General features: G+C 48.2%; 1 protein-coding gene across 1 annotated transcript in view; it reads left to right on the top strand.

The window, feature by feature from the left end:
- The window catches only part of adgrl3.1 (adhesion G protein-coupled receptor L3.1), an 86,474-nt gene extending 63,721 nt beyond the window's left edge, over nt 1–22,753 (top strand). The window contains exons 13-22 of the mRNA XM_034545454.1: nt 120–296; nt 1,223–1,432; nt 6,929–7,149; nt 9,732–9,798; nt 10,746–10,837; nt 14,145–14,352; nt 15,842–15,970; nt 17,220–17,313; nt 21,128–21,415; nt 21,940–22,753. Of these exons, the coding sequence (XP_034401345.1) occupies nt 120–296; nt 1,223–1,432; nt 6,929–7,149; nt 9,732–9,798; nt 10,746–10,837; nt 14,145–14,352; nt 15,842–15,970; nt 17,220–17,313; nt 21,128–21,415; nt 21,940–22,541 (2,088 nt within the window). The 3' untranslated portion in view covers nt 22,542–22,753. The remainder of the gene's footprint in view (nt 1–119; nt 297–1,222; nt 1,433–6,928; nt 7,150–9,731; nt 9,799–10,745; nt 10,838–14,144; nt 14,353–15,841; nt 15,971–17,219; nt 17,314–21,127; nt 21,416–21,939) is intronic.
- Nucleotides 22,754–23,334: the final 581 nt, after the last annotated feature.

The following is a 23,334-nucleotide window of genomic DNA, read 5'->3' as shown; positions in this document are numbered from 1 at the left end:
CTCCCCATGACTAAGTAACCGTTCTCTTCCTCACCCCTCCCCTCCACTCCTCCTCCCTTTTGTCCCTCTCTCTCAATTTTGTTCTTTTCTCGTGTTCTCCCTCCTCCCTCAACCCCCAGCATTCGGAGGAGAACTTCAATCCCAACTGTTCGTTCTGGAGCTACTCCAAGCGCACCATGATGGGAATCTGGTCCACCCAGGACTGTCGTCTGCTGGCCACCAATCGCACGCACACCAGCTGCTCGTGCACACACCTCACCAGCTTCGCGGTGCTCATGGCCCACGTGGAGGTGAAGGTAGGCGTTCATTCTGCGGCGCCTTCCAGTCCGGGGATGGGCAGGGTCAAAGGGTCAGTTGTTCATCATTCGATTAGCGGTGGCTGGCGAAAGGCTGGTCTAAAAAAAAAAGAAAAGAAAGAAATGGGGGGGGGGGATTGGGGAGGAAGGAAAGGAAAGAGACCACAACATCTGGAAAATAGATTAGACCTCTGCAGACTCTCCAGTACTGAGTAATCATACTTGGCAGGAGAAACTTTGTACAACTGATTCGTCAAGCCAAATGATGACAATTGGGTTGCCCCAAAAAATAAACATACATACGTCTCTGGAGGTTCCAACGCAGCAACGAGGGAGACAAGAGCGGCAGGTCCTATCCTATTGTGAAAATGACTGATCACAAGGTGAAAGTGGGCCCATTTATTTAGATATTCATGAGCCTCTGTGGGCGGTGGATGAAAACCGTATTGTCCCGCCGCGCGTGGGATAAGCCTTCTTTGTCTCCTCTCCTTTGTTGCGTTAGGTTCCTTCCTCACAAACCGTCTCTCGTACCTCTGGGTGTCGCGTGGTGACACCCGATCGCTCCCTCCGGAGGGGCGGTGAGGGGGGGTGAGGGGGGGGGTTCATGGTCAGAGCTAGCTCGGCGGCCCTTTTGTGAACACAGTGCGAGGGGGTTTGAGAAGTAGATCCATCACAGCGGCGCAGAGTTGAACATTGCTCCGCCTGCCAGGTTGCGGAGGACTTTGATGGATAGAGCCGGCACACCTGTGCGACGCGGCGCGGCGCCGTGGCCCTGAACGCTCTGCGACACTCAGCCGCAGACAGGGGAGGGGATGGGGTGATGGGAGAGTTGTCTGTTCCCTCAGTATGTTTCAACAGCATGACTCACGTACAGTATGCTCACCCCCGAATCCAATAACCCACAACGAGCTCTTCTCTCGCCACAGAAAGCGGACAGCATGCACGACCTGCTCCTGGACGTCATCACGTGGGTGGGGATCCTGTTGTCGCTGGTGTGCCTGCTCATCTGCATCTTCACCTTCTGCTTCTTCCGCGGGCTGCAGAGCGACCGCAACACCATCCACAAGAACCTCTGCATCAGCCTCTTCATCGCCGAGTCGCTGTTCCTGGTGGGGATCAACCGGGCCGATCAGCCGGTAGGCCAACGTCTCATCGTTATTGGGATAGGGGAGCAATAGATCAGGGGGGAGGTCAAACTCATTTTCACCGTGGGCCACATCAGCATCATGGCTGCCCTCAAAGGGCCGGTTGTAACTGTAACACTGTATAAAACTACTCCCGAGCATATTGTTAAATAACTGCCTTTTCATTTGATTATTGTTTATTCGAGTGTACAAATATTGTACATGCATTTTATATAAATGTAAAAATATATATATGACAGTATAGACACTATATTGGACAGTGGAACCCTCCCACCATCACCTTTGAACGACAAGCCGAGACCCAAATCGAGCAACATTTTCAACTTCTCAAAATGATTTAATGAAAAGATGGTGCAGTTTGAACCTGAGATAGTAAAGAATATCACAGTATGCACAACAAAAGTAGTTAGAAATATTCACTTTTACAGTCAATTATAAACCAATAAGTGCATCTTAAGGACACAAGGTAATACAACATACATAACTATTCAGTAACTTCAGACTTTAAAAAAATACTCAACAGTGCTTTCATACACAAACATGAAATAAAAAAGTCTAGTGAGAAGTAGTTTAAAAAAGCCTCAAAAGTGTACAACTTTAACTTTTCTTTCGATTACCTTATTAGTAGGTAAATACTGAAAAACATTAAGCAGCGCTCACTTCAACCTTAGTGTACCACTGACATAGACCTGAGTCTGGAGGAGTTCATAATGGGAGAACTGGGGATGTTCTTTAATACAAAGTCAATGCACAGATGCGTATAGATGTGATTAACGTGTCATTTCCGCCGGGCGCGTGAATGGTAATTAAACTGTTTCCATGGCGATAAGCCACGCCTCCTCTCCGGCGCTTCTAGCGCGAATGAAGCGAATGATCACAAATAGTCCGTTGAGTAAACTCACGCCAGTAAAGCAACGCGAGAGTTCGCTTCTCTTTTGGTGTGAACGCAGCACGAAAGAGAGTGAACAGACGGCACTTTTGAATTACCTTCAAAATAAAAGCACGGGATCTTTTTCGGACATTTTTTTATAAGAAAAGGTGATCATATGTCTTTCAAGCCGTCGCGGGCCACATGAAATGACGTGGCGGGCCGGAATCGGGGCTTGACACCTTTGCAATAGATGAATACAAGCAATTGTTTGGCACACAGGCTGCATTTCAAAGTGTTTTCACTCATGCTGTGTTTGGCACGGGCGTAGCATAACTGTCCACTACTGCATGGTTGGCAGAGGAAGTGGTTGCAGTCAATGTCTGACCGCATCGCGGCAACATGAATAAGAAACGGGCAGATTTGCCACATTCAAGTGTTCCAGGAATAAACAGGAAGAAAAAAACAAGACATTTCTCTCTGAGAGGCTGTTGGAAAAAAAAAAAGGATTTCTTTGTATTCGAACTAGCCTGGATTATGCAACTTTTGTTGTAAAAATGTAGGGGGGCATTGTTTGCACTGCGCATGCTCAGTTCCCCCGTGACATCATCACTGTACTGGGCGTTAGAGCCCCCCCCCCCCCTCAGATAAACCACTTCACAGTGAGGATTGCCGACAAGACAGAAGAGCAGACCACAGCATTGCTCTGACATTATTACTGGCACAGTCAGGTTGTTAGACTCCCTGAAAGTTGACCTAAATATGCAGGGTTGCCTGTTCTTTGGAGTCCCCAGTTGCAAAGGAAGGGATTTACAATGCACAGTGCATATTACAGAGACGTCCTCATTGACTGGATAATGTAGTGAGGCTTGTGTATTTGCTTTGTTGTAGCTTAGCTGATGTTTATGCTGTGCTGCCCCCCCCCCCCCCTCAGGCTAAAGAAGCTGCAGTCTATCTCTTGCCAGGGAATCCTGTTGGTTATGAGGGGGGATATTATGGGAAAATAGAAGGTTTACAAACAAAGCCCATATGAGGGCAGTGAAGAGGAGTTCAACCTGTGTTATATTAGAGTGTGCACACATCACAGACCTAGAGCATTACCTAGTGTGATGATAACGGAACAACACACTTTTAATGCGTTATACTCTGCTTATGTGATAGTAAAGTTATAAGCATGATTAATCAACCAAAATTACATCATTACACCTATGCGAGAACAACACATGATACATTTTAAAATATGTTTTACCTTAATTACTTATGTATTGTAAGGTACTATCCTTGCAGAAGAAAAAATGTTAGTGAGCAACCAGCCATTATAAAATAATAATGTGTACCTTTTCAGTCATTATATATTGCTTTATAATGTTTTTGGTTTATTGTTATAAAGGATTCTGAATATTGAGCAGTGCTTATAATTACTCAAGCAGGTCCTTTAGTAATTTAGTAATTATTAGTTAATAACGCATTATTAGTATGTTGATAATGCACACATGGAATGTGTTACAGAAAGGAATTAAATTCCTCAAAACCTGAGCCTGCATACAGTGGTGCGTTGTACACGAGTCACGAGCCGGGCCCGTTCAGGATGATGCATGTTGACATTCAGACTAACCTTGGGGTTATTTCTGGGTCTCTGTGTCACTCTGAATTGACTGTGTGTCATTGTGTGCATCAAAATGTCAAGGAAGTAATACAATGATCCTCATTCTTCTGCGTCAGCTATGCACTCAAGTAAAGCCTGTTCATGGCCGCATGCTCCACATCTCCATGCACTGGGCGGTTGCTCGGGTACCTCCTCTAGAGTAGCGGGTTGACTGGTTTAAGTGGACTCGATTTGATTCCATCAGTGGTGCCGCTCTCTGCAGTCATTGAGGCCTGTGCATAAAAAAAAAGAAGAAGAAAAGAAAATGACTTCACTAGTTTTCATCTAATTGCTCACTTTCTACGTTTCACTCCCGCTCCCCCCCGAACCGTACCAGATTGGACTTTCTATTACGGTTAATGATGCACGACCTGCGCCGCTCGTGTGGAATTGAGCTCAGCTTTTGCAACTGAAAAGAACGCGGAAGATGAGGAGGAACCAAAACAGAAATATTCTGCTTTTGAGGAGAAACATCCAGCCGATGCCGAGCTCCGTCCGTAATGATGCACAGTGCCGATTTTGGCTCATCCCTATGGTTCGCATTCGATGTTTTAAACCATTGTAGAGGGGGGGGGGGGGGGCGCAGGCTGTCTGAGGGGCTGGGGTGGAAAAAAAGTGAAAAAAAAGGGCATCAGCTGCATGCGGTGGGGCACCAGAACGCAGAAGGGTTTCTAGCATGTAGGGCAGCCTTTATGGTACTGCATCACATGTTCTCCCTTTAAGGGCACCCATTAGTGCACGGCATCTTGTTTTCTCCACTGGAAAGGAACCTTTGACAGCTCTTTATCATGTTTTCTCCACTGTAAGGGCATCCTAGTGAGCACTTTATCATGTTGTATCTACTATAGGGGCATGCTAGAGGGAACTTAATCATATATTTTCTCCACTGGAAGGGCGCCCTAGACGGCACTTTCTCATGTTTTAACGACCGTAGGAGCAGCCAAGAGGGCCCCTCATCGTGTTTTCTCAACTGGAAGGGCATCCAGGAGGGCGCTTCCTCATATTCTATCGACAATAGGGGTGTCCAAGAGGGCACTTTTGCTGTATATCTTTGGAACATGAGGGCACAAAGGGGAGGGGGGGCAAACCTTGAGTCTTTGGATGCAAGCACTTACACAGAAGTCATATGGGTCAGATTCCTGAGATGAGAAATTGCCATTTAATTCCACTGTGCAAGGTCACCCAACCATAATCCACATATAATGTAGGAAACCTTGATGTGTGCTGTCATGGTCTCACTGGACATTGTTCACATCCGAGTGCGGTAGCCTTTGTTTCACGTGTGAGCCGTGTGAATCATTACGGACTGTGAGTCCTTCAGGAGAAAACATCATTTACTTGTTTTGACCCTGAGTTTCGCTTAACTCTCCGCCTGTGTATGTTGGTGTGTGTGTGTGTGTGTGTGTGTGTGTGTGTGTGTGTGTGTGTTTGCATGAGAGGTATCATGTGACATCACATGTACGTGCGCCGCTGTACTTGTGTGTGACGTTAATTACCGGTGACTATTGCTGACCCCCATTAACATCTTAGGCGTCACTTAGCTCTCAGACGGTTAAGCCAGCAATTCCAGCAGGGAAAGATGAAAATGACTTTCCATGAGCAGCCACTCGTTTTCTTTTTCTTTTTTCTTTCTTACCTGCGTGTGAATGCGTGTGAATGTGTGTGAATGTGTGTGAATGCGCTCACGCGCCTCCGTGTGTGTGTAAGCTACACTGTGCGATCATTAGAAATGGAAATGAGTGACTCCCTCGCCCCCTAAACTCATTGTCTCTCAGACATTAGGTAATTGTCTCTCTCACTCATGAAAGTCTGCCGGTTGGCTCTCAGTGATTTAGAGAGACACTCTGTAGATGCCATGGACGTGACGGGCCGCGTCTCGCCGCTCGTTCTCTACCCTGTTGCCAACATTGTCAATGCGGTTTCAGGTTTGATATCCGGCTTTCATTTTTTTTCTTCTTTTTTCGCTGCTCAACTCTTTGCTGCTCTGTGTTTCTCTTTTTTTTCCTTCATTTTTTTTTTTAGACATTCAGGAAACTGAATTTTATTATCCGCCTCTCTAGCTCGTTCACATTCCTTTCATCCGCCACTTTCCACTGGCTCCTAACAATGCGATTTAAAAAGCCACTTACTCACTTTCAGTGTGAACGTGTCATCCATGCTCGGTACAGGTGGGTACCAATGGTACAATCATTTAATATATATATATATATATATATATATATTGGACAATTAGCTCACAGTATTATTATCATGTAGCTCACTTAAAACATGCGGTTCAGCACTAATGATGGCTTAAAATCCCCTTTCCCAACAATGTGCCACATTTTGTGAGTGCTTCGTTTCTTTCACGCAGAGCCGCTGAGTCATTTTTGCTGTAGCTCCATCGTTGGCATTGACAAATAAAAAAATATAAAAATATCACATTGTATTTTCATCAGCGTTGAATCCGCCCCCCCCCCCCCCCCCCCCCCCCCCCCCCCCCCCCGCCCCCCTCTCATTCTTCTCTCCTACTCTCTCGGCCCATTTTGAAAGAAGTGCTTTGCCACTTCTGTTTGAAATGTGGACAATCAGCGGCGGCACCGACTTGTCACTTCTGTTTCCTCATTTATCTTCTTAGAGGACTGTAGACATGGAGAGTGAAGGAGGGGGGGGGGGCTATCTAAAAATTTTGAGCGATTTTGAGTCCGTCCGCCCGCCGTAATTGTAGTTTAGTGTGCGATGATTGTGAGTTCCCCTTTCTCTTTGCCTCATCCCCTCCCTCGGCTGTCTCTGCGACCCACTTGTTAATCCCTCACATTTCCTTCTCTTAACGTGATCAATTATTACTTCCTTTTCGCCCGCACTCTTTGTGTATATATTTAGTTCTACTTTCTAACTCACTCAGATTAAATACTTCCCGTGCATTTCTTGTGGGATGTGTTAGTGTTTAAATCCTCTCCACCCACTCACTCTCTCTCTCTCCATCCCTCACCAGATTGCCTGTGCGGTCTTCGCGGCCCTGCTCCATTTCTTCTTCTTGGCAGCCTTCACCTGGATGTTCCTGGAAGGGGTGCAGCTCTACATCATGCTGGTGGAGGTGTTCGAGAGCGAACACTCCAGGACTAAGTACTTCTACCTGGCAGGCTACGGCGTGCCTGCTGTCATAGTGGCCGTCTCCGCGGCGGTGGACTACAGGAGCTACGGCACCGATCGAGTGTAAGGGGGGAGGAGAGCGTATAGCATGAAGGGAGGAAAAGGGGTGTGGTGGGGGGGCTGGAGTGCCTGCTGTCATTTTGGCTGCCACAGTGGACTCCGCGAGCTGTGGCACTTCTGAGGAGTCAATACGGCAGAAGGGAGGGGGGGATGATGCGCCGCAGAGTGCCTGCGGGAGCACAGTAGTGGCAATGTGTGAATATGGAAGGATTTAAAGGGCGTGATGGAAGGGGGGGGGGGGGGGGGGGGGGGGGGGGGGGGGGGGAGTGTGAGAATGGAGGGACGCGGGGAAAAAAAGGAGTGATGGAATAGCCTGTCAGGGTGTGTGTACACGTCCACGCTAGTAAACATACCACCCCCCCCCCCCCCCCCCCACCCCCACCCCCCACCCCTCCACACACACACACCAAGCATGAGGGGGACATATACATTAAGAGCATACACGGTATTCATGCATGCTCCAGTCGTCCAACCCCGAGACACACGGCAGATCCAAGAGAAGGACGAAGCACATGCATAATAGACCGCCTAGAAATACACCTGGGTTAACATAATATGCCTTTCACATGCGGGAACCGTCCACGCCGCCGTTCGTACGGGGGGGGGGGGTCTTGTAGAAAGAAGAAAAAAGATTTGCATATGAAATGCATATGCATGTTACGGGCGTAATGCGCAGATAATGCGACCTCTGCTCTTTTTTCCGGGACCGCATGAAATCATAAGGACCAATGGGGGACGTTACCAATGTGGATGTTGCGTTTCAAAAACTTGCAAAAACTCCTCCGCCCAAAATCAATGACTTATAAATGAGCGTCTCCGTATAGAAAGAGGAAGAAAGAAAAAAATAAATAATGACAGCACACTATAGGACTGTTAAATGATTCACGTGCTCTGTGAGGCCTTTTGTACTGCAGACCCGGTGGCTCTCCGCTAAGCTACACATCAGATCTTAGTTTTGAAGACGTGGGGGGGGGGGGGGGGGGGGGGGGTTGAAGTTAGCACTGTTTAACTGTCATGCCGCGCCAATCCGTATGCCACTTAGATCAATATTTCATCGTGGCGCTGATCACTAAAACATGAGAGTCTGAATGCCAAGCTCGGGATGAATAATCAGACGGCGTGCCATTAGCTAACAGACTGGGAGACTTGCCTTGAGACGGTCGCTGTGGATTGGCGTAAAAAAAAAGAGAAAGAAATGGCGTGCTGTGTTTGGTAAAAATAACGTAGTCACACTCAAATCAGTGGGAGTGAAAAATAAGGATATAAGGCAGAACATGAAAAAAAATTAACAAAATTCACCCAGGCAATCTATTTTCTTCCGGTAATGTCCATTTTGGACGGAAAAGTTAAATCCGGGAATAAGTTTTATGACTCACTCATTGGTCCAACCCCCTCCCCCCCCCCCCCATAAAAATGTCCCCGCTCGTCATGTCTGACATGGCGCGACACAAGACAAAAACCTCTGGAAATATCATCTGCCATGCCTGCTGTGTCACCTTGTCACATAACGCGCCCCCCCCCCCTCCGCCCTCTCCACATATTAGCCAGTGGCGCTGAGTCCCATAATGAAGGTGGCAGTGACTTCGCAAAGGAGCCCTAATGGAGGATTCAGTGACACGGCCGGGGACCCGTAATGGAGGGCTCTCTAATGTGCTGGAAATTGAAAGATTAATAATGCAAAAGCAGCTGGTCATGAATCAGTCGGCCATTTTTGCTCCAGCGGCTTTTTTTCTTTCTTTTTCTCCTTCTCTCTCCGCGCCTTTCACACTGCAGCCCGTTGGGTCTGACCTCAGTGGAGGGCACTCAGGGGAGGAGGGGGGGGGGGGTTACTGCGACTGACGAGTAAAGATGTTTGGGTGATATGATTTAGCATAGAGCAGTATATCTTCTTATTTAGTATATCTTGTGTGTGTATGTGTGTGTGTGTGTGTGTGCGTGTGTGTGTGTGTGTGTTCATGCATGCCCCCCCTCTCCTTTAACCTCACCCTCAGACCATTCCCAGACTCCATAAATAGCCCCGGTGATGTGCGAGGGCTGCATTCATAACTCACTATTCAAATGACCGACCACCGCGTCATATTTTTGCGATGATGGCCGTGTTGTATATACATATATATGTGCCCTAAGGGGGGCGGGGGGGGGGGGGGGGGAGTAAAGGTGAATTTATCACAGGCGCTCTTCCCCCCCGCCCGCCCCCGCCCCTCCCTGTGTAATGTGCGTTTAGTCTGTTCACTTCATCCCACAACTCTCTTCTCACTTTTTCCGTTTGTCCTCCCTCCATCGTGATTCATTTGATAAATGGCGTAAAGTGATGTGCTACCCCCCCCCCCCTTGCCTCCTGTGCGTGTGTGTGTGTGTGTGTGTGTGTAAAAATGATGCATGCCCTGTCCTCCGATGGTAAATCCTTGCTACCCTACATCCATCCGGAGACCGGAGCATGCATTAAATCCCCTATGCATCGTACCCCCCACCCCTCCAACCCCCCCCTGGTCTGTTTCTTATGCACGATAGTTCTCACTCACTCTCTCTCTCTCTCTCTCTCTCTCTCTCTCTCTTTCTCTCTCTCCATGTCTCTGTCTCTCTAGGTGCTGGCTGCGATTGGACACGTACTTTATCTGGAGCTTTATAGGCCCTGCTACGCTCATTATTATGGTGAGATACACACACACATACACGTACACACACACACACACACGCACGCTCGTACGTGCACACCCACATGGTAGACGTGGAAGCGGAAGGGATGTCACGTGTCAACTTGAATAAATCCCGCTCGTGGATTAACTCTCGAGTGGGCACGCCTTCCAACGAGCTGGGAAACCTTCGGAAGGAGATCAAGCGCAACAAAAAAAAAGAAAGAAAAAAAAAAAAAGGCAGATCTCGATAAGAACTCTCCAGGAGTCATGTTGCCACTTATTTTCTGATCCAGGCACTGTGCTTCCTCCTCCCCCCCGGGCCTGGCTACTTTATTGCGAGGCAGCCCGCTACACAGCATGAGGAGGAGGAAGGAGCTCAGTTTGACCGTTTTCCTTTCATATCAACGGGTTGGCAAACACAGGCCGACAAAAGAATATCTGAAAAGCAGCGTTTGGGTGAGAGAGAATGAAAGCGACGAGGACGTGTTCCCAGTTAGGTGAATGTCAGCATGCACGCCGACGCTCTGCATCCATTTTTGGGGGGGAAATGTCAGGCAGGCCATCGCAGGTGGGTAGCGGCGCAGGTGGGACCGCCCACTGGTAACGTACACAGCCATTGTCAGACCGCCTTTATCTGTGCGTTACCAGGCCGATAGAATGGGCTGGATTGGATTTTCTGTTGTCACGACGATCCTCGATGATGACGGTAATGACTGCTGTAATGACCGCCTCCCAGCCCGCATGCTCGAGCTGCAGTATTTTGAGCATATAAAGGGCTGTTGATTGTGGGCTGATACTGTGTCCCCGAGCCAATTACTGCTGGATGTGGGGAAATAAAAGGATATGCAGTGTGCGTGTGTGTGTGAGGGAGTGTGTGAGTGAGTGAGTGAATTGTTGGTGACATTGTGTCTTTAATTAGGCGTGTTGCTGCAGAATATTAACTTGTGCCCCCGTGTGTTCCAGCTGAATGTAATCTTCCTCGGCATCGCTCTTTATAAGATGTTCCATCACACGGCCATTCTCAAACCAGACTCTGGATGTCTGGACAACATCAAGTAAGTAGCATGTAGGCATGCGGTTATTATTATTATTATTATTAATATTATTATTAATATTATTATTATTATTATGCATGCTTATGAGTGGGAGTTAAAGGAATAATTCATCATTTTGGGAAATAGGCTTGTTAGCCGAGAGTTAAATCAGAAGATAGAGAGAACTCTTGTGTCTGTCCTTTCAATGTACAGATATAGAGCCAGCAGTATGTTAGCTTAGCTTAGCATAAAGCTGGCCAAACACTGGACAGAAGGAGTGGACGTATCACCTCGTTGGTTTGGGGACTGTTCAAGTTCTGAAGCCTCGTGTTTGGCCGCTTGGTCGACGCCATCTTGGTTTTTGGCCGTTGCCATGTTGTTTTTATGCAACCAGTGAAGCAAGAGGGTGGAGCTAAGTTAGTGGCCCAGAAACTTTCATGAAGTCTAAACACGCTGTGAAAGAGTTAAAGTTGTAAGAAGAAAACACAGGCAACTCTCAGACTGGACATTATCGGGGTAGTGACCGGTCAGTCGTAATGTAGCTCCGCCCTAAACGTACCCTGCTTTATGGTATATTTTACTTTAAATGCACCATCATTTACTAAATGGACATCATGCTGTATTGAAGAAGACTTGAAACTAGAGATTTTACTGAGGGAATACATCAAGAGAGAAGTACAGTCATTTTCTCACAGACTTCTATACAATCAGACTTCTTTTTGCAACCAGAAGAGTCGCCCCCTGATGGCCAGTAGAGAGAATGCTAAAGGCACTTTTCAGAAAATGATGGTTGCCAACAAAATCCCCCTGGCGGGACCTACCTTGAGAACTCAATATTGAATATTCCATTTGTTTCATCTGCACAAGTAACCAAAGACAAAAAAACAACAAGTGGTGTATTTACAGAAGATTATGTGCCAGACTATATGTTGGCCGGGAGAGAAACAGCCCTGAACTCACGTAAAATGGCAAAGTATAGTTTTTACACTTCAGTTTCTAAACTAATCAAAGAATGTAAGCCGTTTCCAGTCTTTATGCTAAACCAAGCTGCTGGCTCCAACTGCTTGTGTATCTCGCAGACTTAAGAGTGGCATCCATCTTCTCATCAAACTCTCGGCAAGAACGCAAGGAAGCGTATATCCCCAAGTGTCGTACTGTTCCTTTAAATCCAATGTTTGTCATCCTATTTTTTTTATTTATTCTTTTTTGAGAAACAGAACACGAAACAGACTTTTGTCTGACATCAGTTCAAGAAGCTCCTCATTGAATCCATCGCGTTGTTATTCCCAGTCATGTCATTACTCACAGCGCCCCCTCAGAGAACTCAAATATGACTTCATTCCCACTTAACTCTTGTCTGCTGAGCTAACCAATCGGGACCGCGTTGTGTCTCCGGAGACAAAAGGCCCGGCCTAATTCAAACAGTGTGCCGTGGCTTTGGCGCGACGCCCGACCGAGGCACCAATCTGTCATGTGAATCACGGAGTGGCTCACCCCCGTCTGATCTATCATTTAAATATTACTGCTGAATGTATATTTAAAGACGGCGGTCGGGAGTGGGATGCAAGTTTTTCGTGAAAACCATCTGATCGTCGCTTTTATGCGAGAGCAGGGGGAGCTCAATCAAAAAGAAAAGGCCCCGATGAAAGATCGTGACGCATTTTATTTCCTCCCCCTTTAAATACTTTCGTTTGTCTTTTTGAGCACATGAAAAGGCTGGGTGGATTTTAATCTATTTCACTATGTTAGTCATGTGTTTATTGCGGTGCATTTACTTGTTAATCATCATCATCATCATTGTGCACCATTTTTGTCTTATTATTTTCTTTCTTGCTTTTGTTTCCTTCTGACTCCAAGCCACCACAAGTTGCCTTTGTTGTGGATTGGCTGCGGTAAGGCCCCCCCCCCCCCCCCCCCCCCCCTCCCCCTCCCCTCCAACCAGGATGCCTTCACGTCTTCTCGGAGACATGTGTCATCGGTTTGCCTGTCGTCGTGTTTGTCCGTAGAACCTGCCCACAGTCTGTAGCATATCTCTAAATTAACCATTAACCTGCCTTGTGAAATGGACTACGTGTTGATGTGTGATTTGTGAGCCTCCTCTGACCCATAAACCCGACACGCTATTGAAATATTATAATATTATAACGTGAAGCGAGGGGGAAAACGGTGCCGGGAGAGGTGACGCGGCTTCGGGGGTGGGGGGGGGGGGGGGGGGGGGGGGGGGGTTTGCTGTAAGGAAGAGGGAGAACGGAGAGATGAGGGGGCGAGAAGTGAGGGATGAGTGTACCCTTTTATCGAAGCGGGTCGTCAGACGAGCTTTATTGGAGGTTCTGTCTCGCCTGAGCGGTGCCACAGAGGGCAACATCGAATCAATCACCCGCGGTCTCGCTCACTTACTCTCCTCCTCTTTCTCTCTTCCTTCCTGCTAACTCCTCTAATATCTCACCCTCTTCCCTCCTCTTGGCCCCTCCCCTCCCCTCCCTCCCCTTCCACCCTTTTGGCTCCCATCCCTTGCATGAGAGGTGATCGCTGTCCAGTCAGCCAATCAAATTAACAGCCATCATCGCGGCCTCGGCACACCAGAAAACGGTGACCTTTAGTGGGGAAATGTCATTTATAATGGCTTTAATGTCCTTCTACTTACTGCCCGGTGGAGCCCACACACACACACACACACACACACACACACACACACACACACACACACACACACACACACGCACACGCACGCGGTCAGACATACTTGCATACTTGTGCCTCGACACAACCACATTCCTCTGACATTTGGCCCTAATGACTCACTCCTACATATTAGGCTTTAGAAGAAACGGAGGTTCACCGCCTTGAAAACTTGTATTAAAGTCCGTTCCATTAAAGTATGACTAACGGACTCCAGCACCCACTTCTGCCTGTAAAAGAAACACCTTCCGACCCCTTCCGAAGCGATGGATTTCGGATGTAACTCTGGAAGAAGTCCCCCCCCCACACCTCCCCTCCCATCATTGAGCTTACAGCTGGCTGACGTCAGCTGGCTTCTGACCTCCGCCTCCGTCTCTTGAGATGGTATCAAGTGCGCTTTCTCTCTCCGTTTTCTCTCTCTCTGCCCTTTTTCGTAAGAGCAGGATTCTTTTTGGGCAAAAACCTCCCGCTGCGTTTCTCCATCCCACACCCGCAGCGTTGGGACTCCGAGTGAACCCTTCGCTAACCCACTTTCTCCCGACCTCGTGATCCCACGTGCATTAAACTTGGCTGAACAGCTCCAGGAAAAGCCTCAAATTGCAATATGTACTTAACGTATTATTCGACATAGCAGTAGGACATTTTTAAGTGATATGAACGTCGGTTCTCCGTCTCCTCCTTCCTCCAGGTCCTGGGTGATCGGGGCCATAGCCCTGCTGTGTCTGCTGGGCCTGACCTGGGCCTTCGGTCTGATGTACATCAACGAGAGCACCGTCATCATGGCCTACCTCTTCACCATCTTCAACTCCCTGCAGGGCATGTTCATCTTCATCTTCCACTGCATACTGCAGAAGAAGGTGAGCGAGAGACGAAGCTGCAGCAGACACACGCTGTAGCATCGATCAGCACTGGGAGTGTGGGAGGGAGAGGGGGAGGGGGGGGGGGGCGCCAAACACTAGGGGAGCTGTCAGGGGTTTGATCGGTAACCCCCACCGGCTCTGCTCCGTTCTCTCATGTTTTCACAACGACGGCCTCACTTTCTCTCTCTCTGGTTAAACTGTCTGGCCTCCTGGCAGCAGGGAACAGTGTTTCTTTTGGTACCCCGCACAGAAAAATGACACATTCCAACATCAGACACCGTATTAGGACCATTGTTGGTCAAAATGAAAAATAAACTGTAATTACAGAGTCACGGAAAGGGGGATGATATTCAGAGAAGAAACTCTGATTGGATTATGATTATGATTTTATTATGATATTAAAGATCATGGTAATACATTTACAAGAGAAAATAAATTAAAATGCATGCATTAGCTGGTGCAAAACTTGGACACAGGCCGAGGAAACATGTGTCTTTTCTTAGTGGTTCAATGCATGATTTCCATTTTTTAACCTCACTCAAATCGACCCCCCCCTCCCCCTTTGATGATCCCCTTTATATATGTTCAGCGTTTGGTTGGCCTCTAGGACTGGTGAGCACATGCGTATCACTTCTGTTATACATGTATTTGAATGAAGCCTCTACACATCCTGGGATATGTCTGGGAGTCTCCCACACACTGTCAGGGAGCACAGAAGAGGAATAGGACACGGAGAGATGCTTCATCAGATGCTTAATACTCTTGTCTGGCTGCAGCCCCGCCGAGAGTTTGTATCCTTTAAGTGTATAACCAGTAAACAAGTGCACTTGTGTGTATGTGTGCACGCGCAGTGCACTTAAGTATGTGTTAGGCCATGGGATCAGGTGTCCTGAGAGAGATGTCCTCAGAACAGCGCTGAGGTTTTCTTTGGCCGTGATCCAACAGCGTTTTTTCTCCCAAGACGCATGGAGCAGCTCAGAGCACAGCTGTTCAAACAGAGCGCGCGGCAAACACACGGCCGCCCCGCCGGTCCGACCAGCTTGTTAAAAAGCAATCACGGCCCTGTTTGTTCGAAACTTGATTGGGATCTAAATGCAGATGTTCAGTGTGTACGCGCCGCATCGGGTGTCTCCCTCTTGGGGGGGCGTCCATTTCAGATGGATTTGTGGCAGTAATAACATTTGGGGTTGATGCGGGTGTGGCGGGAGGGGGGCGGGGGGGGAGTTTATGAAGTTAATCTGTTAATGTCCACATCTTTTTTTTTGTTCATGGAGTTAGTGTTTGCACAAGGAATCTGAGCACAAGAAGTTAAAGGGGGTCGCTGTATCAGGTTAAGCCGTTCCAGACTTTCTTCTGGTGCGTCATCTTAGGAGTATGCTTCAGCGAATGCGAGTTCAAACATTGGAACGTCGGTCACTTCCTGTGCTTTTTGAATACATGTGTCCACGTGTCCGTCCGTAACCCTCCCCCACCTCTCCCCCCCCAGGTGCGCAAAGAGTACGGCAAATGCCTGCGCACCCACTGCTGCAGCGGCAAGAGCGTGGAGACGTCCATCTCCTCCTCCAGCAAGACCACCACGTCGCGGACGCCGGGCCGCTACTCCACGGGCTCACAGGTGAGCTTACCTGCCTGCACACCTGGACGCTACAGCACGGCAGACTCTCAGGTGAGGCCGGAGAGCGCCATGGGGGGGGGGGGGGGGGGGGGGGGGGGGCGGCGGCATCTAATGTGTGAGAGAAACGACACGTGTGCAGAGTTTAAAGGAACAGTGTATAAGATGTAGTGGCCTCTAGTGGTGAGGTTGCAGATAGCGGGCAACATAACTATCCTTAGCTCCGCCCTCCCCCCCTTCAAATATTGTATCGCACGTACAGTAACAAGGGCGGTTGCCGTCAACTGGAGTGTCCTTTACGTCAGCTGGTCACCTCACCACAGCGGCCTCTCTGCTCCCTGCGTCTTTAATAATTAAGGTACCGGGGCCCGTTTAGTACTGGGCTTGGGCGCCAGTGGTTCAGTGGTGAGCAGGGTTATCCTAGAATCAGCAGATCGGCGGTTCGATCCCTGTCTCCTCTAGTCCATGTCGATGTGTCCTTGGGCAAGACACTTAACCCCAAAATTGCTCCCATAGCTGTGCCTACGGTGAGTGAATGTGTGTGAATGTTAGTTACTGCTAATGTGCAGGTGGAACCTTAGCTCCTCCCACCAGTGTATGAATGGGTGAATGATGTCATGTAGTGTTAAAGAGCTTTGAGTGGTCGGAAGACTAGAAAAGATCTAGTACAGGTCCATTTACCATTTAAACTCTCACCAACATGGCTCCCTGCGTAGATAGAAATGCCTTTTTCTAAGCTGACTAAAACACCACACATTCTTAGTTTCTGGCGTTTATGCACCGATTAAAACACAGTTATGTATATTTTGTTCTATACACACTGTTCCTTTAAAAAAGAAAAAGAAAGTGGAAAGTTAGCCCAAACCCTGACTAACACCTTCACATATTGATGCTGACAGATGGATTATAAATTGCATTGACGGGTGATTATTCCCCCCCCCCCCCCTTCCCCCGCCCCTCTTCACCTGTGTCTCTCCTGCTGGCCGTCTCTTTGCTTTCTCCCCTCACTGCCTCCCTACCTGCCCTCCCTTTTTGCACGTCGCACCTTCACGTATTACGTTTCTGACCACGGTTCTTCTCCCTCTTGCGTCGCCACGTCCTCCCTTCCCTGACTCCCTCTCGCTCCTTCCTTCCTTTTTTTTTGTTGTTCTTCTTCTTCGAACTCCTTCTCCCTCTCATTATTGCTACTCCTCTTTGTCTTTTGTCCACTCCTTCCCTTTCCCCTCTGTCGCTTCCTTTCTCCCGCGTATAGAGTCGCATCAGGCGGATGTGGAACGACACCGTGAGGAAGCAGGAGTCCTCCTTCATCACCGGAGACATCAACAGCTCCGCCACGCTCAACCGAGGTAACCGCGGGGATGGCCCAGCATTCGCATCCTCATCACTGTCACCGTATCTGCTTCCCGTAATGCTCCTGCAGCTCCGTCATTTAGGAAAGTCCTACACACTCCTGATAGTCGAGCTGTGATCTTGGAGAGAGGACGATTAGCAGAACAGACTGTGAATATCACTCAATACTTAGTTTTTTTTGGGTGCCGCATGCTTCAAAATAGTTGACTTTTAGGGGTCATCTTTTAAAGCATTTGTGTTAAGTTTTAGAAATAATGCTTTATTATTTTGAGCCAAAAAACGTGTTGCGTCGGGTTGAGCCGATTCTCAAACGTAGCGTTTCCCCCGCGGTGCAGGAAAGTACTGCGTGTCCATCTCACTATCTGAGGCGGCTGTGAGTTACAGAGCTTTTTAAAGTTCAGCTCTCTGTATTCTGAGCTGCGGCTCAAGAGAAAGTTGCTGGAAGAATGGATTCCATCAGCATAGCTGTCTGGGGGCGAGGGTAACGAGGACAGAGACACCTCGACATTTTTTTAAGCGCACACACACATACACACGCGCGCGCACATGCGCGCAATACACTGCCATTTGTTAGTCTCGAGGTGTGGCCCTCGCTTCCTTCGGGCCACTAATAAGCTGTTAGCATGACAGATTGATGCTCGAGCAGACACGGTGTGTGTCACCTCCTGAATTATCACACACTTAGCGAGGCAGGGCTTAGGACCCCCCCCCCCAGACCCCCCTCCCTCACACTTTAAAGTATGGTGCTACTTACAGTAGATTTGTACTGTGGCTTAGTAGTGAATAAGGATGGGCTGATGGAGATTGATTTGTTTGGGAGAGAGTAAAATGTGTTTGCACACTATATAGAAGACACAATAACGTCAAATTGTTGTTGTGTGGGGGTGCAAATTAGAACCGTATATATAAAGTAGTTAGGAACATTCATATTTTTTTATGTACGTATTTATTTGTTTATTAACTAGTTTATTTATTTGTCTATTTATTTATCCATTATTATTTTTTACTTTTTTATTTATCTATTAATTCATTCATTAATGACTTAATTTGTTCATTTAGCTATCTATTTATTATTTAATTATTTATGTACCTCTTTATTTTTATCCCAATAATGAACTCTGAATGAACACTTTCTCCATCCTCCACGGAGCTCCGTTTCCTCGGCCAAGTTCTCGATTCCGAAATAGCTTATGAATTTGAATACGAACCAAACTGTGGCGTCCTATAACGTTCCACGAAGGAGTCGGACAACTTAAATGTCGGTCCGTTTCCTTTGAGATAAACACTCTGCCGCATGACAGACGCTTAGAGGCAGCGTGCTGCCAGACGCCACCCCCAGGGATGATGCACGGGGCTGCCGCGGCCATTTGTCTTCTGCTCCTCTGCAGCGTCTTCATGTGTCTCCCACCTGGGGAAGGAAATGCACCAGGACCACTTCTTTGTTCTTCCTGTGGCCCCTCTGTCCATTAACTATCCTGTAGTCATGCTGCTCCTCTGCTCACGCGTATTGAACTGCAGCACATTCTTGTCCAAGCCTCTCTCTCTCCCTCTCTCTCTCTCCCTCTCTCCCTCTCTCTCTCTCTCTCTCCCTCTTTCTCTCTCTCTCTCTCCCTCTCTCTCTCCCTCTCTCCCTCTCTCTCTCTCTCTCTCTCCCTCTCTCTCTCTCTCTCTCTCTCTCTCCCTCTCTCACTCTCTCTCTCCCTCTCTCCCTCTCTCTCTCTCCCTCTCTCCCTCTCTCTCTCCCTCCCCCCCTCTCTCTCTCCCTCTCTCCCTCTCTCCCTCTCTCCCTCTCTCTCTCCCCCTCTCTCTCCCCCTCTCTCTCTCTCTCCCTCTCTCCCTCTCTCTCTCTCCCTCTCTCCCTCTCTCTCTCCCGCTCTCGCTCTCTCTCTCTCTCTCTCTCTCGCTCTCGCACTCTCTATCTCGCACTGTCTCGGGCTCTCTCTCTCTCTCTCGCTCTTTCTCTCTCTCTCTCTCCCTCTCTCTCTCCCTCTCTCCCTCTCTCTCTCTCCCTCTCTCTCTCTCTCTCTCTCCCTCTCTCCCTCTCTCTCTCCCTCTCTCCCCCTCTCTCTCTCTCTCTCTCTCTCGTCCCCTCCCTCGGCCTGGTATGCGGCGGCTGCGAGAACGACTTGTCGAGCTTTTTTTCTTGGCTTTCACACTCAAACTGTGTTTGCTTGTTTGATTTACTTGTCCTCTTCTCTCCCTCCTTCTTCCACACACTCACCTTTCCATCTCCCTATTCCCCTCTCTCTCTCTCTCTCCACCCCCCCCCCCCCTCACTTACCGCCACTCTGCAACGTCTACGACTCTCTCCTTCAACCTCTCCGCTCTGCCCTCTTTTTTTGTTCTTTTTTGTTCTTTTTCCTCGTGCGCTTCTCTCTTTCTCTCTCTTGACTTGGCTGTTGCTTTTCTTCTGTCTTTTTCTCTTTCTCTCTCTCTCTCCATCTCTCCATCTCTCTCTCTCCACTCCGGCTGTCGCTCCTCCTCTCCCTTTTCTCTATCTGCCTGTACCAGGAGCCATGGCTAATCATCTTATAACTAATGCTCTCCTTCGTCCCCATGGTACTAACAATCCTTATAACACTCTCCTGGGGGATTCGGCAGTCTATAACAACCCAGCCGTGGGCATGTACAACACCCAAGGTGTGCCTGATGTTCCTACTATTAACATTACACATTTCATTTGTTTGCACGCCATTGCTTTTGCACGGCGGTTTCATAGTTAAACGCCCTGCTCCTGTGATACACTTGTTTGGTCTGATCCCGCCTCATTGTGGCTCCCGAGTGGAGGCGACCCATCACACGGCAACAGTCTCAATCACAAAGGACGGGAGGGGGGGGAGAATGCCGGTGATGATTTATCGAAACGTGCATCACGGCGCACGTGTCGCCGGTTTGCGGTTTTTACAAGCTACTTGGGAGCCATGATGTGTTTGCATTATTTTGGGTTAATGGTCAATTTCATGCAGCATGCGCTTCGCTTCCAATGTCATTTTTTTTTTGGTGTCGGTTGGGACTTGCATTGCTTGTCTTAGTGCACGTCTGCTGTATGTTGTTCTACTTTTTTAAAATGTTTTCTCTGTATTAAATAACACTAACAAACCATATAATATCAAGGTTGCCAATGGTGCCTCAGACTATGATAGAGTACCAGACATTTTCCATCATGCCTTCCAATTACCGTCCAACTTTTGATTCTGTTGCTGCTGAGTTGTCTCTCTCCGTGTTTGAACTCACGTCTGTTTGTTTTCTCTCTTCTCCCTCATGCTGCCCATTAGCACCGTACCGAGACACAAGTAGGGGCTACATTTTATAACATATAACATCGAATTCTTTTTTTGGTCTCTTTCGATTTGTCACAGATTTATTCTCTGGGAAATAGAATTTTCTGTAGGACAATATATACATAGTATTTATTTTATTTTTTTAAGCAAAAAAGCAATTGAATCTCATTTAATTGAAATATTGCTAATCAAATGTGCAAATGGTTATCACTGAGATGCTGTCAAAACAGTGTAAAAACTTTGAATGTCACTCCAGAACATATTTATTTTTGCCGTGACATTCTCACTCTTTTTTGTGCGTATCGCTGTCGTGCTGTAATTGAGAAAATAAAAAGTACATGAATTATGGAGCTCGGGGCACTTCTCCCTCCAAGAACATTACCCTTGCTACTTTCTAATCCTCACTTCACAGCACACGCTATGATATCAAACAATAATTAAAATCTCTCTTCTGAGGATTCCAATTAGTTTATTTGAGAAATCCTAATAAATAAATAAATAATTATTATTTGGACTATTTGTTCCACAGAGGGTATCCTGAACAACGCGAGGGACTCCAGTGTGATGGACACGCTCCCTCTCAACGGCAACCACGCCAACAACTACAGCATGGCCAGCAGCGAGTACTTGAGCGACTGCGTCCAGATCCTGGACCGTAGCGGCGGCTACGGCACCCACGGCAACCACAAGGAGACCACCCTGGAGAAGAAGATCCTCAAGGAGCTGACCTCCAATTACATCCCGTCATACCTCAACAACCACGAGAGGGGCACCACCGAGCGCAACCACAACCTGATGAACAAGCTGGTGAACAGCAGCATGGCCAACGGAGGTGACTGGTTTCAGTTCCTTCTTTGTAGAGCCTCCAAACCAGGAGAAGGCGACTAACTTTGCACTGTATTTGCTTTGAATGCAATGTGTTGCAAAACCTGTTTTTTAAGCTGTGAATTAACTGACTGAATTAACTGTTCTAATCAGCCAGCATAACTGAAAATACCTGTGTGGGTGTTCAGTGGCTTTAAAATTGCAAAAACTGAGCCACTTGGGGGCAGCTGAACACTTAGGTTTTTTTACATTTTTATTTATAATCTCTATTCCAAGAAATCATTAAAGTTGTACACATAAAAGATTAAATTACAGGCTTTTTAAAAACATTTTTAATTAAAAATAATTAAAAAAACTTTTCACATTGTATCCGCTTTTAATATGAAAATGTAATTTCTTTCTTTCCGCTGAATTCATCACCACGTCACAAGCCATAGCACTGCAACTTTTTCTTCCTTCCTGGTTGACTTTCAGGGAGCATGGCGGGAGGCAGCAGCAGCAGCAGCAGCAGTGGAGTTGGCGGGTGCGTGGGCAGCGGTAAAGAGGACAACGGGCCCATGGTGCTGGACAACCCCGCGGCCTTCCCCCACGAGGAGAACCCGGGTTTGGAGATCATCAGGGAGGAGTCCAACGCCCCGCTCCTGCCGCCGCGGCCCCCTCCGCCCGACAGCCACCCGCCACCTCCGCCACCGCCGCACAGCTTCTCCCGGCCGCGGCGCATCCCCCAAGAGACCAGCGAGAGCTTCTTCCCCCTGCTGACCAACGAGCACACCGACGAGCACACGCATTCGCCCAACCACAGAGACTCGCTGTACACCAGCATGCCGGTGCTGACGGACCTTCCGGACGGGCAGGTGAACGGCTTAACGGACGGGGAGGAGGAAAGCTCCGGCGAGCTGCAGCCCTGTAAGAGCGCCACCGCTCCCGAGCTGGACGACGTCTATTACAAGAGCATGCCAAACCTGGGCTCCAGGAATCACCTCCACGAGCTGCAGAGCTACTACCACATGGGCCGCGGTGGCAGCGATGGATACATGGTGTCCGGCAACAAGGACGAGTCCGACTCGTCGCCCGAGGAGCCGCCGATAGACCCTTCCCACCTGGTCACCAGTCTATAGAGCCGATCGAGAGACTTCTATCCCTCCCCAGCCCATTCTCACACTTTCCAACTTTCCAACGAAAAACATTCTGTGTTGTTGACCGACGGACTGAGCTGGCCCACCCCTGGATCGATATACTGTGTGTGACATTAACTGTGGCTCATGACAATTGGGATTGGGAATTCGCCGGTCTGATGAAAGCGGGGACTGAATGTATTGTCACAAATGGTGCCGGGCCAAAGGGCAGTGCTGAAAAGACTTTTTTTTGGGGGGGGGGACGTCAAAGAGAAACGGAACTTTAAACCCCAGAAAGGAGTGGAAGGGGGAGGGATTCTGTAATTTCACCCTACCTGTTACTTTAATACGGAATCTTGGATTGACCGTAGCTCTACAAGTTCCCCAATATGGACCTCTAGCAGATCATAGCATATAGTCTCCACTACCACCACAACAGGGGGGCGTGTCCGCCCAGCCCTGGTTTGAAAAGGAGCTGCCTGTCTGTTTGTCTGTTCGTCTGTCTCTCGGTCTCACTCTTGAAGACACGTGCTGAGATGACGTTTCCACCTCAGAGCAGGGTATAGAACTCCGGTGTTCGTGACATAAACTGGCCTTGAAGAGGCCCCGCCCCACTCCCTGCCAATCAAGTGGAGGATGTACGATATATGCCCTCACGACCGATCATCCCCAGAACTATTTTATTGGGCGACCGAACTGTAACCATATCACGCCGATGTTCTGAATTCCCCTTCACGGTTGTATCTGCTAAACTGGAGTCGTGTCTGGGCTGGTGTAACATTCCTGCAAGTTGTAG

The sequence above is a fragment of the Cyclopterus lumpus genome, chromosome 1, assembly GCF_009769545.1.
Source record: "Cyclopterus lumpus isolate fCycLum1 chromosome 1, fCycLum1.pri, whole genome shotgun sequence".
Classification (NCBI taxonomy): domain Eukaryota; kingdom Metazoa; phylum Chordata; class Actinopteri; order Perciformes; family Cyclopteridae; genus Cyclopterus; species Cyclopterus lumpus.
The sequence above is the reverse complement of the archived record's forward strand: the minus strand, read 5'-3'. Positions and strand labels throughout refer to the sequence as shown.